The 13,110-nt window shown below is 39.6% G+C and overlaps 1 protein-coding gene across 5 annotated transcripts in view; it reads left to right on the top strand.

Annotated features, from left to right (window-relative positions):
• bmal1a (basic helix-loop-helix ARNT like 1a) overlaps positions 1–13,110 on the top strand; it is an 87,956-nt gene that overhangs the window by 4,726 nt on the left and 70,120 nt on the right. For 2 of the 5 annotated variants that reach the window (XM_087996398.1, XM_087996396.1), the window contains exons 1-3: positions 2,843–3,038; positions 7,387–7,534; positions 12,525–12,563. In XM_087996398.1, the coding sequence (XP_087852524.1) occupies positions 2,888–3,038; positions 7,387–7,534; positions 12,525–12,563 (338 nt within the window). In that variant the 5' untranslated portion in view covers positions 2,843–2,887. The other 3 variants (XM_087996400.1, XM_087996399.1, XM_087996397.1) reach the window with 3 other exon arrangements.

Here is a 13,110-nt window from a genome sequence, read left to right as displayed (position 1 = left end):
AAGTGAAAAGCAGGGGGTTTAGAGGGGATTTGAGGAAGAATATTTCACCCAGACAGTAGTAATGATCCGGAATACACAGCCTGGGACTTGGGTGAAAATTTAAAGTGTCATAACATTCAAAGTATTTGAAAGTGGGACGAGTTTATATTTTTGATGGTACAAACTTGATGCGCCACGCTTTCTTCCGTACAGTATGATTCTATGATCCTTCATACTTCCCCTCCGTCTTCACAAATCAAAGATATTGCAGCTTCCTGCTCTAATTTGTTTTGTTAGAGAGTTGAATGATATAGTGTGGCACAGATAAGGGAAATATTAATCCCAAATGAATTGACATGAAAGCTATCTCTATGTTGATATTGCCAACCCTCAGTGCTGCTTTCCAGGTGTGCTCATTGCTTACGTTTTGCCGATCTATTTCTTATGTATCATATTTGTGAAGGCAGTGAATAATCAGTTGATTTCTGGATGTGTGGGGAGGTTGGATGTTGGGAATCAGAATGTCATTCGGAAAAAAAGCTGCAGGTTAAGTTCAAAGTTGAGCCACTTTAAATATTCCCAGGGAAATGCTTGCACGCTGAGAGACGTTCATATTAGTCATGTTTGGTGTCAGCCATAGTGCAATAGACAGCCCCCTCTCCCTTCTGATAGGTCATGGATTCAGGTCACCTGCAGCAATTTGAGTACAAATATCTGACACGTTGTACTATGAATGCTGCACCTTTGGATGTTCCATCTTTTAGATGACACTTTAAATCGAGGCTTCTGTCACTCAGGTAGGGACATAAACTTCCATGGGATGCTTTGAAGAGCAGCAGGAGCATTCTCCCTGTTGTCCTGACCAATAGTTTAACCCTCAAGCAATACTTACAAATTTAGAAAGCTGACTATCTGTGATTATCAAATTGCTTTTTTGTGAGAGCTTGCTTTATGCAAATTGACTCCTGTATTTCCTACATTACAACCAATGCATAAGCGCACTTTGAAAAAGTTTTTAATTCACTGCAAAGAACTTTGAGGCACTTGAAGTTAATGAAAGTGCAAGTTCTTTCTATGGTCACAATCATATTTTAAATGACCATAAAATCCCTTGCTGCAAGTTGCCAAGTTTCAACAGTACTGTATTGGTTGAAACTTTCTGTCAGATACAAAGTTGGGAAACTGACCTCCAAGAACTGGGGAAATCCTGTTCTACCATGGATCCATGGACCTTAGTTTGCAAATGTCCTGTGGACACAGGGATTTGGGCTATCTCTCTGCCCAATTACTTCCCCACTTATTTGACTCCTCCACCTACTTGTGCAAGCACTGATCAATATTCCAAGAAAAACCATTGATTTTTTTCAGTATGTAATAATCTGAAACTGCTCAATGTCTTTTCTTTGTTTACAGTTCATGTTTTCATCATGAAAGCTTGCACATTGTCACAAGGTAATTGTGGAAAGTGTACAAGATTGAGCATCGATTTTTCTATGCTTTTAGGTATTTCATGCAGTAATAGCTGCATCACTTAAATTTGCTTTCCTTTTAATAATGCTTCTTTGAAATTGTTGCTCATGGGAGCAGCAAGAGGTAGTTCAGCCCCTGAAGGCTGTTCCATTGTCCAATTAGGTAACAGCTGCCCCTGTGAGCCTCATTATTCTTATCTGACAACATCTAACTGTCTCCGTTTTGAAACTATCAATGGACCCCCACTAGGCCCAACACCCTTTAGGGGTGAATTCCTAATTTTCACTGCCCCTATTTTTGAAGAAAGTCTTCCCTCCATTACCTCTAAATGAACTGGCTCAAGCTTTGAGGTGATGCCCCCTTGGCATGATCTTTACCCCAGCAAAGGAAGTAAGGTTCATAAAGGAAAACCGTCCATTTCTTCTAGTATCTTAAACATCTCAAGGACAGCTCTATTGATTTTCTCTGATTAAGGGAATTCAAACTTAGTCTATTCTCATAATTTAACCTTTTTATTCACAATATCGTTCTGATAAATCTCTGCTCCCTCCAGAGCAAATAGATTTGTTTTGACGTACAGTGCCCAGAATGTACACAGTGCTTCCAATGGAATCTACTGAGTTCATAATGTCAACATTTTACATTTCAGCCTCTTTGAAACAAAGAAAATTGATAAAAATGTTTTTGTACTACTCTAACACTCAGTGATTTCCTGTGAACCCAAAATCCCTCTCTTCACATCTTCCCAAAGTTTATTGTGTTGAATGCTTTCATAATCTTTGAACACCTCCAACAGGTTACTCCCCACCTTCTCTTTTGTAAGAAATCTTTCCAGATGGATTTAAACTCTTAATTCTGGTATTAGGCTTGTATATCTTTTTTTTGCACCTTTCCTGGTGGCTGTTAATCTAATTTATAACATTGGGGATCTCTGCACAGTACTCTGTATGAGATCTAACAAAGGATTGACGCAAACTTAACACATCCTCTCTGCTTTTTAATTATCTTCTTGGAAGTGGACTTCAATGCTTTGTTTGCTTTTTTCCATGGCTGCATTATCCTCCATTGTTGCTTGTATTGATTTGTGTATCTAGATTTAACTCTGTCATATCTATAAGCGTAACCTCATCTGTCAAAGCTTATTGTGAGAGACAAGGGTTAATTCAGCACTGATGGTAGCACCGATTCTTTCTCCAACAGCTGATTCATCTGACCTACTTTAGGATTGACCTTGATTTATTGCTTAGTAGAGGTGTTAGCCTCCCATGTAATCAGCTTTGGTGTATGATTAAGCCAGTCACATGACTGCTCCTTCAACAATCGAGCGATGAGAAAATCAGGTCTTGCTGCGTGGATTCCCTTTTGTAGCACTTCAAGTCGACTGAAGGTTTGGTTGCTTTTAGAATGACTATATTGCTGTGCAAATTAGCAGAAAGAAATGGAGCAACCTAATGAGATAAACTGTACTGTTTCCAGGCCATCACTGTTGGCATTTGCTCAGATTTCACAAGGGAACTTAATCAGGAAGTCGCCTATGTGGCATGTATTCAGATGGCCTTTATTGTATCTTGGCAACATGATTGGTTCGGGTAATTTGTTTTTTTTTTATTTTCTCATAAAGCTCCCTGACATATTGTTATCAAGAAACCATGTTCTATTTTTGAGTGTGTACAGCTTATGCAAGAACTTTTGAGTACTGCTACAGTAATACCATAAACTTAGTGTATAAATCTGTACTGAAACATTTGCTGACAGCTGAAAATGTATGGAGTTTAATCATTCTTTTAATGTCATTTTTCTTGGGATGTGTATGTGGATGATATATTGAGCATTTATCACCCAATCCTTAGTTACCCCGGTTGGTGGTAGCTGCTGCCTTGAACCATTGAATTCCATGTAATGAAGGTGTTCAAATGTGTTACATGATAGATTTCCATGATTTTGACTCAGCAATGATGAAGGAGCAGCGATGTACATCAAAGCCACGATGGTGTGTGACTTGGAGGGAACTCAGTGACTTGGTAGTGTTCCTACATGTCGGTCTTGTCTTTCCAGGCGGTGAAGATCATGGTCTTTGGAGCTTCAACAGAGGCTGGTAAATCCATGGAACTCATTGCTGCAGAAGACTGTTGAGGCTAGGTCATTGAGTGTATTTAAGACAGAAATCAGTTCTTAATCAGTAAGGGGAGGAGGCAGGAGGATGGGGTTGGCAAAGATATCAGGAGGAGAAAGTGAGGACTGCAGCTGCTGGAGATCAGAATCGAGAGTGTGGTGCTGGATAAGCACAGCAGGTCAGGTAGCATCCAAGAAGCAGGAGAGTCAACGTTTCAAGCCATTCCTGATGAAGGGCTTATGCCCGAAACGTCAATTTCCCTGCTCCTCGGATGCTGCTTAACCTGCTGTGTTTATCCAGCACTGCACTCTTGACTGAGAAACATTTCAGCCTTGATTGAATGGTGGAACAGATTCAATGGGCCAAATGGCCTAATGCTGAACCTATATCTTATAGTTTTATAAATTTCAGCTCTGTCTTATTTTTCCTTGCCTTCTGAATCAGGACTCTGTTATTTTAATACTTCAATAGCTCTATGTACAAATAGCTTTTGTTGTCTTTCTCTCCTCCTTTGGTTGATATTCTCAGTGTCAAACTATAATTGTTTTCCCATCACATTTGTCTCCTAGGATTTGGTTGATTTTGGCAAGAGAGGAATTTCCCAGAAATCTTCCTTCAAATTTTTTTTTGAAAAGGAGGACGAGAATGGTATTTCTTACTACATCCATCTTCTAGCTCTGCAAAGTAGTTCAGACGTCCCTCCCTCCAATCCAGTTAGGGTGGATTAACCTCTGTCCATGATCACCATCTCGGGCTAGCTGTGGTTGAACAGTAGGTGTCAGTCTGGGAGGAACAGTACCTGTTTTCAAACACTACATCATAATAATCAGTTGTCAGACACCGATGATGGCTCCCCATGTTGTAAGGGAACCTATATGTGGGTTAACTCTAACATAGTCTTGGTGAAACTCAGTGTCGGATGGCCAAATCTCCAGAATTTCCTGGTTTAATCTTCAGGATAGTAATGTGAGCCACCTAGGACAAAAATCAGAGGGACAGTAAATTTATAGTGGTGGGATTGCAAAAATGAGGCATGGGAGGAAGAGGGGCAAAAAAATTCCTGACTGCCAACCAGGTAATGAAATATCTATTTACTTAGCATTGCCAAGATGTGCATGTGGTCGGGGTGCAAAAGTTCAGGAGATGAAAGCTCCAAGAATGGACCCAACCGTTCTTCCTCCAAGCAATCCTTTCTATCCTTGTCCTCCAACACTGCCCCCTTCCATCGGGTATGAGCAATGTCAGGATGTGTTGAAACCTGGACTAATAATCTTGACAATGTAATTTCAGATCCCACCATGGTTTTCTGAGAACTAAATTCATACAAAAATAATCAAAATATTTGCTTAAAGAAGCTGGCTGGTCAAAGTGTGCATGGACGATTGTAAAAACAAAACCGGTTTGTTGAAGTCCTTTTGAAGGGAAGGGAACCCGTTGTGACTCCAGTTCCACACGATGGCAGTCCACTCTGGTTGAACGTGTTTCAGGAAGCTTACGCACATGCTCTTTTGCCTCCATCTGCTTTGCCTGCAAACTCCAATTCCATATCCGCTGTCTTCTGAAATGGTTTAGCTAACCCACTTAGTTGTATGCCGACCTTGCCAAGGACACCTACATTGTGAGAATGTATGACAAAATGTGTCATGCAGCTGTCCTTTGAAGGCTTCTGTATACCATTTTTACTAACAATCTGAATGTATTAATACTCCATAAATGCTATTCCCTTGTCACTGACTCTGTTCCCTTCCTGGAATCTACGTGAGGCTTGACCAAACTATAGGGTTGGTATCTTGGATGACCCGAGGCTGAGATTTCAGTCTCCAATTTCAACGTCATAATGATTAACCTAGACTCAGAGTCATACAGCATGGACTCCGACCCTTCAGTGCAACAGCTCCATAATCCCAAACTAAACTAGTCCCACCAGCCTGCGCTTGGCCCATATTCCTCCAAGCCTTTCTTATTCATGTGTGTATCCAAATATCTTAAGTGTTGTAACCGTACCTGCATCCACCACTTCCTCTGGACGTTCATTCCACATACAAATGACTCGCTGTGCGTAAAAAAAAAAGTCCTCATGTCTTCTTTTGTAAATCTTCCTTCTGTCTCCTTCAATGCCCCATTGTCTTGAAGCCTCCACGAGACATGTGCCATTCACCTTATCTATACCAGTCATGGTTTTATAAACCTTTATAAGGTCACCCTTCAACCTCCTACACTCCAGTTTAGAAACAAAAGTTCCAGCTTAGCCAGGTTGTCTTTATAATTCAAACCCTCCATTCCTGGCAACATTCTGGTAAGTCTTTTCTGAACCCTCTCCAGCTTAATATCCTTCCTATAACAAGACAACCAGAACTGGGCAAAATACTCCAGAAGAGACCGTACCAATGTACTGTACAACCTCAACATGATATCTACTTCTACATTTATAGTTGACCATGCCCTCCCAGATTCAGCTCATCTGCTTGTGAAGCCCTCAAATCTCCACTCCAGACTTGACTACTCCAATGACTTCCGAGCCAATGTTATGTCCTCCATAAAGTACACTCCTCTCTAAACATCCTGCTGCCAGTGCTTACTTCAGTACGTTCCATTCATTCATCATGTCAATTCTTGCTAATCTACACTGGCTCTTAGGCTAGCAAAGCATCAGTTTTAAAGTTCTCCATTCTGGTTTGCAAATTTTTCCGCAAACTCACCCCTTCCTAGCGCTGTAATTTCCTCCAACCCAACAATCATAGATCTCTGCACTCCTCTAATGCCCATTTTTTTTGCATGTTCCAAATTTTAATCATTCCACCATTAATGCATGGGCCATAACCCACCTGGGACCTTTCCCTAAAATGCTCTTTAATTGCAAGTTGTTGTTTGTACCCTTGATCAATATTTGTTTCTCAATGCATAAAAATCAATTATTTGGTCATTTGCACATTTGTTTGTGAGAGCATGTGCGTGAATTACCTGTCACATTTCCTCCATTACGAGTGAATGTACTTCAATAAAATGTTTCATTGGCTTTAAACGCTTTGCAATCATCTCAGGGATGTGAAAGGCGCTACAAAGGGTCCTCGATTATCCGAAGGACACAAGCGGGGAGTATTTTGTTCGGTTAATCGAATGCTGGCTTATATAGTTTAGCCAACCATCGGGACTTTGTGATCTTGCCAGATAATCCGATATTCGGATAATCGAAGTTCCTCTGTATATCAATACAAGTCTTTCTTTCTTTCCACCACCTGAAATGGACAAAGGGAAAATGGAAGGAGGTAAGACCGTCTTTTAAATGGATAGACTCTAAGGGTGGCTTTGTTTCTCTGTACACATTGGAAAGTAAGACAATCATTAGAAATTTAACAGCAGCAAAGCATGCCATTTGGTTCATCATGCTAATATTTATGCAAGCTTTGGTTTATTGCCTCATGCAAAAAATGACACCACTAACAAAACTACACTCCCTCAGTATTTCATGGAAATGTTGGTCTGGATGGTGCATTCTACACCCAGAGAGGCAGGGGATGTGGGTTTTACCAGTTTGATTTCTCATTTTACATAATGCAAATTCTTGGTTTGTGATAAGGTGATGCCTGAGGACTCTCTGAGCACTTAGTGGAGTCTCTAAGGCTACAATCGGGCACCTTGAACTCTCCTCATCTAAACTTCTAGGCGTCAATTTGGTTCTTTTGTGAGGATGTCTGCGTATATTTTGATGGAAGTTGGGGGTCTGGGGGTGTGTGAGGTGGGGGCTGCGCATGTGAAATGCATAATAATAAGGTGGTATGTTGACCTGGAAGGTAACTGTAATTCTGTACTTTAAAATGTTCCAGATCATCCAATGGCAGACCAAAATATGGACATCTCCTCAACAATAAATGATTTTATCTCATCTGATCCAAGTGGATTAATATTGAACTCCTTGGGCACAGCAAGCATGGACTTTAACCGGAAGCGCAAAGGAAGTTCCACAGATTATCAGTAAGTTTAAATAATGATGGCTTTATCTTCAGTTTGACAACCTCTCTGCAGCAGATTCTCAATAAGAAATTCCCTCTTTATTACAGAATCTACTTGACTCTTTCCACATCTCCGTGTCTTTTGTTATCTATTTGTAATGGGGTGGATAGGGTAGATGCAGAAAGGGTGAGAGATGGTAAGTAGATTGTGTGGGCAGGGGCTATGTGGGGGTTTGATGTTTGGGAATCCAGACCAATATAAATGTAAATATTTATTTCAGACGTTCGTTAGTTTGTTTTAGCTATTAAGTGGGTCGTCTCCAATTCCAGAAACATGGGCACACCACTAAGGTGACAATCCCCTGCCTGGTGCTGCCACAGTCAGAAATGGCAGCTGTGAAAGGAAACATGACTCTAAAAGATTCTCTGCGTTATTCTGAAGAAGTGGAAGGAAGCTGTCCCTGGTTTTCTACCCAATATAAATCCTTCCATCAAAATCACACAGGAGCAAAAATTATCTGGTGGTTGTCTCTTTACTATTTGTGGGAGCTTGTGTGTCCTGTGTTTCTTACCTTACACTGTCCTGCCTACATTTCAAAAATTACTTTGTTGGCTGCACAGCCCTCTGGGATAATGTCAAAGGCACTCAAGTTTTTTGGCTTTTTGTTTCTTGGAGAGAATAGTCTGAGATATTCTTCAGTGACATTGAATTAGGGCACAACCAAAATCATTTATGAAGCTGTTGGAAGTTTTTAAAGATGACCATGGGACCTAAGAAGATACCACCACTCTGAGTTCAGGAGCTTAGAATTGGATAACGGCTTGATCGAGATATCAGTTTACAAATAGGCCATGCTGCATCAGATCATCATCCTGTGTATTTAAAACATTGCATGAGTAATTTTGCATTTTTTAAACTGAGAGATTCTGTTGTTAGAATAATTGATTTTTATGGTCACATTTCAAGATTGCAGCTTACATATGCTCAATTTGTTAAGAACTAATTCATGTATTCCAGTTTATAACAATTGGCTTGGATGTCAATTATTTCTTTTGCGCACGCACACACTTTTGATGTGATCAGTTTTACGGAAGAGCTTGCAATTATATCGTAGTTCTCTTTATGAGTTGCCAAGTGCTCAACAACCAAGTACTTTAATTGAAGCGTAGCCAGTGTTGTTTTTGAACAAAGGACAGGAGATAAGCAGACATTAACTGCTAGGTCTTGGCCAACAGCAACCATGGTTCTATAAGAAGTGGCTGTTGAGATAGAAAATGCATTGGTTTCTAGTTTCAAAAATTTGCTACATTCCAGGAAGGTCTGGTCTGACTAGAAAATGGTGTTTGTGACTCCTATTCAAGAAAGAATGGAGACAGAAAGCAGGAATCCACTGGCCAGTTAACATCTGTCATAGAGAAAATGCAGGAAATCTATTAAATTATGGCAAGGCATTCAGACAGTGCCATTGTAATCAGACAGAGTTGACATGATTTTATTAAAAAGAAATCATGATTGATTAATATGTTGAATTTATTTGAAAAAGTTGCAAACAACATGGATAAAGGAGAAGATGTGAATTTGCTACATGTAGATTTCTGGAAGACATTTGACAAAGCAATATATCAAAGTTAAAATTCACACGACACCAGGTTATAGTCCAACAGGTTTAATTGGAAGCACTAGCTTTTGGAGCAGCGCTCCGAAAACTAGTGCTTCCAGTTAAACCTGTTGGACTATAACCTGCTGTCTTGTGAATTTTAACTTTGTACAGCCCAGTCCAACACCAGTATCTCCAAATCAATACATTAAAAGTTACTACACAAATAAGTCCTGATGGCATTGGGAATAACATATTAGCATGGAAAGAAGATTGGTTAACTAAAATAACCTAGAGCAGGCACTTTTTGAGTTTGGCAAGATGTGGGAAGTGAAGTGCCAGGAATCAACCCTGAGACCGCAACTATTTACAATTTATTATCAATGATTGGGTGAAGGGACTGAGAGTGTATGTTTGCTAAATTTCTTAATGACACAAAGACAGGTTTGAAAGTATTTTATGAAGACTGCATAAGGACTGTAAAAGAATATAAATTGGTTTCAAGATGGTAAAAATCTACCAAATGGAGTAAAATATGGGAAAATTGAAACTCCTCCACGTTGGAAGGAAGAATAGAAGAGTATGTTACTGAAATAGAAATTGCTGAACTCTGAGGTGTAGAGAGATCTGGATGTCCTGAACATGAATCAGATAAGGTTAATGTGCAGGTACAGTAAGTGACTAGAAGGGTAAATAGAATGTTGTCATTAATTGTAATGAGAATGGAATATCAATATCATAATGTTTTGCTACAATTGTATGGAAAATTGGCGGGGCCACATTTGGGTACGGTGTGTAGTTTTGGTCTCCATATTGGGGAAAAAAAAGGATGTCAGTACATTAGAAGCAGTTCAGAGAAGTTTCATTTAAATGATACCTGGACTTGGGGTAGGTTGCAGCTTGCTTAATGACGGACAGGCTGGCCTTGTATCCTTTGGAACTTAGAAGAATGAGAGGTGATCTTATTGAAAGATCCAGAAGGTACTTGACAGTGTGGACACTGGAAGGATGAGACATGAACTAGGGGACACAGTTTATAAATAACCCCCTTTTAAGGTGAGGATGAGGAGAATGTATCCATGAAAGTCATGTGTATTTGGATCTCTTCCCTAGAGAGCAATGCAGCCTGAATCGTTGAATGTTCTTAAGGCAGAAGTAGGTAAATTCTAAACTAATAAGTGAGTCGAGTGATATTGGGAGTAGGAAAGTAGAATTGAAACTCCAATAAAATCAGCCATGATCTTATTAAATGATGGAGAAAGCTCAAATGGGTTGAATGGCTCATTCCTTCTCCTAATTTCTATGTTTGTAGTAGAGCAGTATGTAGTTCTGGTAGGTGTAGGAAATTATAAAAGAACACAGTAGATCTGCAAAACTATAGTAGTTAAGGTTCAGTGTAGATAAATGTAGGTCATTCACTTTGAATCTGAGAAAATAAATTGGCACATTTCTAAACAGTGTAATATTAGGAGTTCAGAATGTTAAGGGGTTTTGTTAGGATAGATCTCGAGAAACTATTTCTTCTTGTGGAAAATCCAGAACAAAGGAATACAGCCCAAGCCATGACAGTCACCCATTGAGCCAACTCATAGACCTCACTGGGGAAGGTAGTTCCTCAAGAACTGTTGACCTGAAATGACAGTTCTGGTAGCAAATGGGTTTAGTTGAAAATGGTGATTGAATGGTTTTGACCAACAGGTCTATTATCTAGCATTTTAAGCCATTGTAAATTCATTTGTCATGGAAGTAAAAGGATTATTGTCCTTATTTTTTCTCCGACTTGATGGCTTTTAGTTTGAAAATATGAAACAACTTAGCACATGTCCACTTCAGAAAGCTAGGAGTTGGGAGGAGAGAGACAGGATGGTGTAATGAGTTGTTTCAAATTGATCAGTAAGTGGCACCAGAGCAGAGTCTTTTTCACACTGATGAGTCACTCAGTTCGATCAAACAGAGTGCTTTCTGAGCTCTGACATTTTATGATCTATTAGATTTTGACTCATAGATTTAGCTATTTAGACACTCCACAGACCAGTCAGGAATTAGACATTTTTCTATTTGGAAAATTTGTTTCCAGCTATAAACTGTCACTAATATAGTGAGTGCTAGGTCTTTTTTATTTCCATGAAGGCTTGATGTAGCTGGGAGTCACTGGATGTTGGATTTTAGTCACAATAGGCTTAATTAAGGAAGGGGGCTGATCTTCACTGAATGATGTCAGTAAGATTTTTAATGACAAATTGATCACTTTTACTGATTTTTATTAACCAGTCTTTAAAAAGTGTTTTTTTTTTGAGAGTCTAGTTCAAGTTCTCAAACTGTTATCATGCTATTTTGAATTGTTGATAAATACCTAAAATAGAATCTTTGTGAAATTTCATCTGTACTGTAGAGACCTTTTTAACAAGTGATAGTTCGTACAATGTAATGGATGACTTTGTAAACTATGAATCATCTTGATACACAGGTAGAAGGTGTGTTTATAGAGCGCCTTCCAAGACTTCAATGTCCCAAAGTGCTTTACAGCCAGTGAAGTATATTTGAAGGGTTACCACTTCTGTGATGTAGGAAAGTGTATTAAGAGGTTATTCAAGTGTGGACATGGGATTTTGGTGCTTCGATTTAAACATTGTCTATAGTCAACACCAACCTTACAGTGTGGGTTTTCATGAAATATTGTAACAAACTGTTTTTGTAGAACAAAGGGATACAGCTGACTCATACCACCTCATCATTGTGTTACACCTTTTTGAGCTGAAAAATGTGTTGCTGGAAAAGCGCAGCAGGTCAGGCAGCATCCAAGGAGCAGGAGAATCGACGTTTCGGGCATAAGCCCTTCTTCAGGAATTTTGATCCAAGTCTGTTTTCAGCCTTAACATAGAATACAGAACATCCAGCTCTTGACTCCTCATGTTCAGTCATGAATTCGCTCTCCCTAGCTTGTGTGCCCTCTTTCTGTCCACTCTGCCCCATCTTCTCATCCAATCCTTCATTTGCCCATTTGTTCCTACCTTCTGATTTGATCTGTGCCTCCCCCTCCCCATTCACCCCAACATTTGTTGGGTTTCCCTTTTGGCATCTCGCCCATTGGCACCCTCTTTCATTTGCCCACGCTTCCTTGGATTCTTTGCTTGTTCGCTTGCAATGTCTGCCTGGATCATTTTTCTTCTGCCATGGCCCTTTTATTCCACTGCCCACGCTACTTTTGCCCCCATATTTCCCTCTATCTCTTGTGCAAATATGCACAGAGCCCTTCTGCTTTAGGTGGTTCTATTTGCTGAAAAATTCCATGAGCCACGTTGGAATAAGAGATGGTAGTGTTTGGCTTGGACAGACTAATAATTCTGTAGCTGTTGTTTGCATTCTGGAACTGAGGAAAGCCTTCCAAAGATTATTTGTTTGTGTTGCTTTCAGAGATGGGATGGACACTGACAAAGAGGATCAACACAACAGGTATAATCAGATATTTTTTTAAAATTGAGACTTCATGCTTTAGAAGAGCTAATTGTTTTGTTTCTGGTCAACCTTAAAGATACCTCATGTGAAAAATTTGGATAGTAGTAGTGAGTCATATGTATTTGCTCGTTTCTTATTGATTCATGCACTTTTTACACTCTGATTTTTACATGAGTAATTTGCAGATCTCCATTGTCCTCTGAGGTATAGGATACTTTGTTTAACAACATGGGGACATATCATTGTGTTGGGTATAAGTTAAAGTAGCAGCTTGCTTTTATATTGCACACTTTGACATAGTAAAATGTCCCAGGGCAATCAAGAAATGGGACCTCCTGCTAAGCTTCCTTGTTCTGGAACAATGCTGTAATTTCCCTGTTATGACACTGAGCAGAAATTGCTAGGTTGCAGCATAGGAGGCAACATAGCAAAATAGGTTGATCATCCTTCCAATTATAGAACCTGACTAATTCTGGTTCCATGGCACCCATCCCATTATCATCTTCCAACAAATTGTCAACAAAACTAAACAAAAAATATCCCC

The sequence above is a fragment of the Chiloscyllium plagiosum genome, unplaced genomic scaffold, assembly GCF_037043375.1.
Source record: "Chiloscyllium plagiosum isolate Xiang-an unplaced genomic scaffold, Cpla_swu_hap1 HiC_scaffold_18, whole genome shotgun sequence".
NCBI lineage: Eukaryota > Metazoa > Chordata > Chondrichthyes > Orectolobiformes > Hemiscylliidae > Chiloscyllium > Chiloscyllium plagiosum.
The sequence above is the reverse complement of the archived record's forward strand: the minus strand, read 5'-3'. Positions and strand labels throughout refer to the sequence as shown.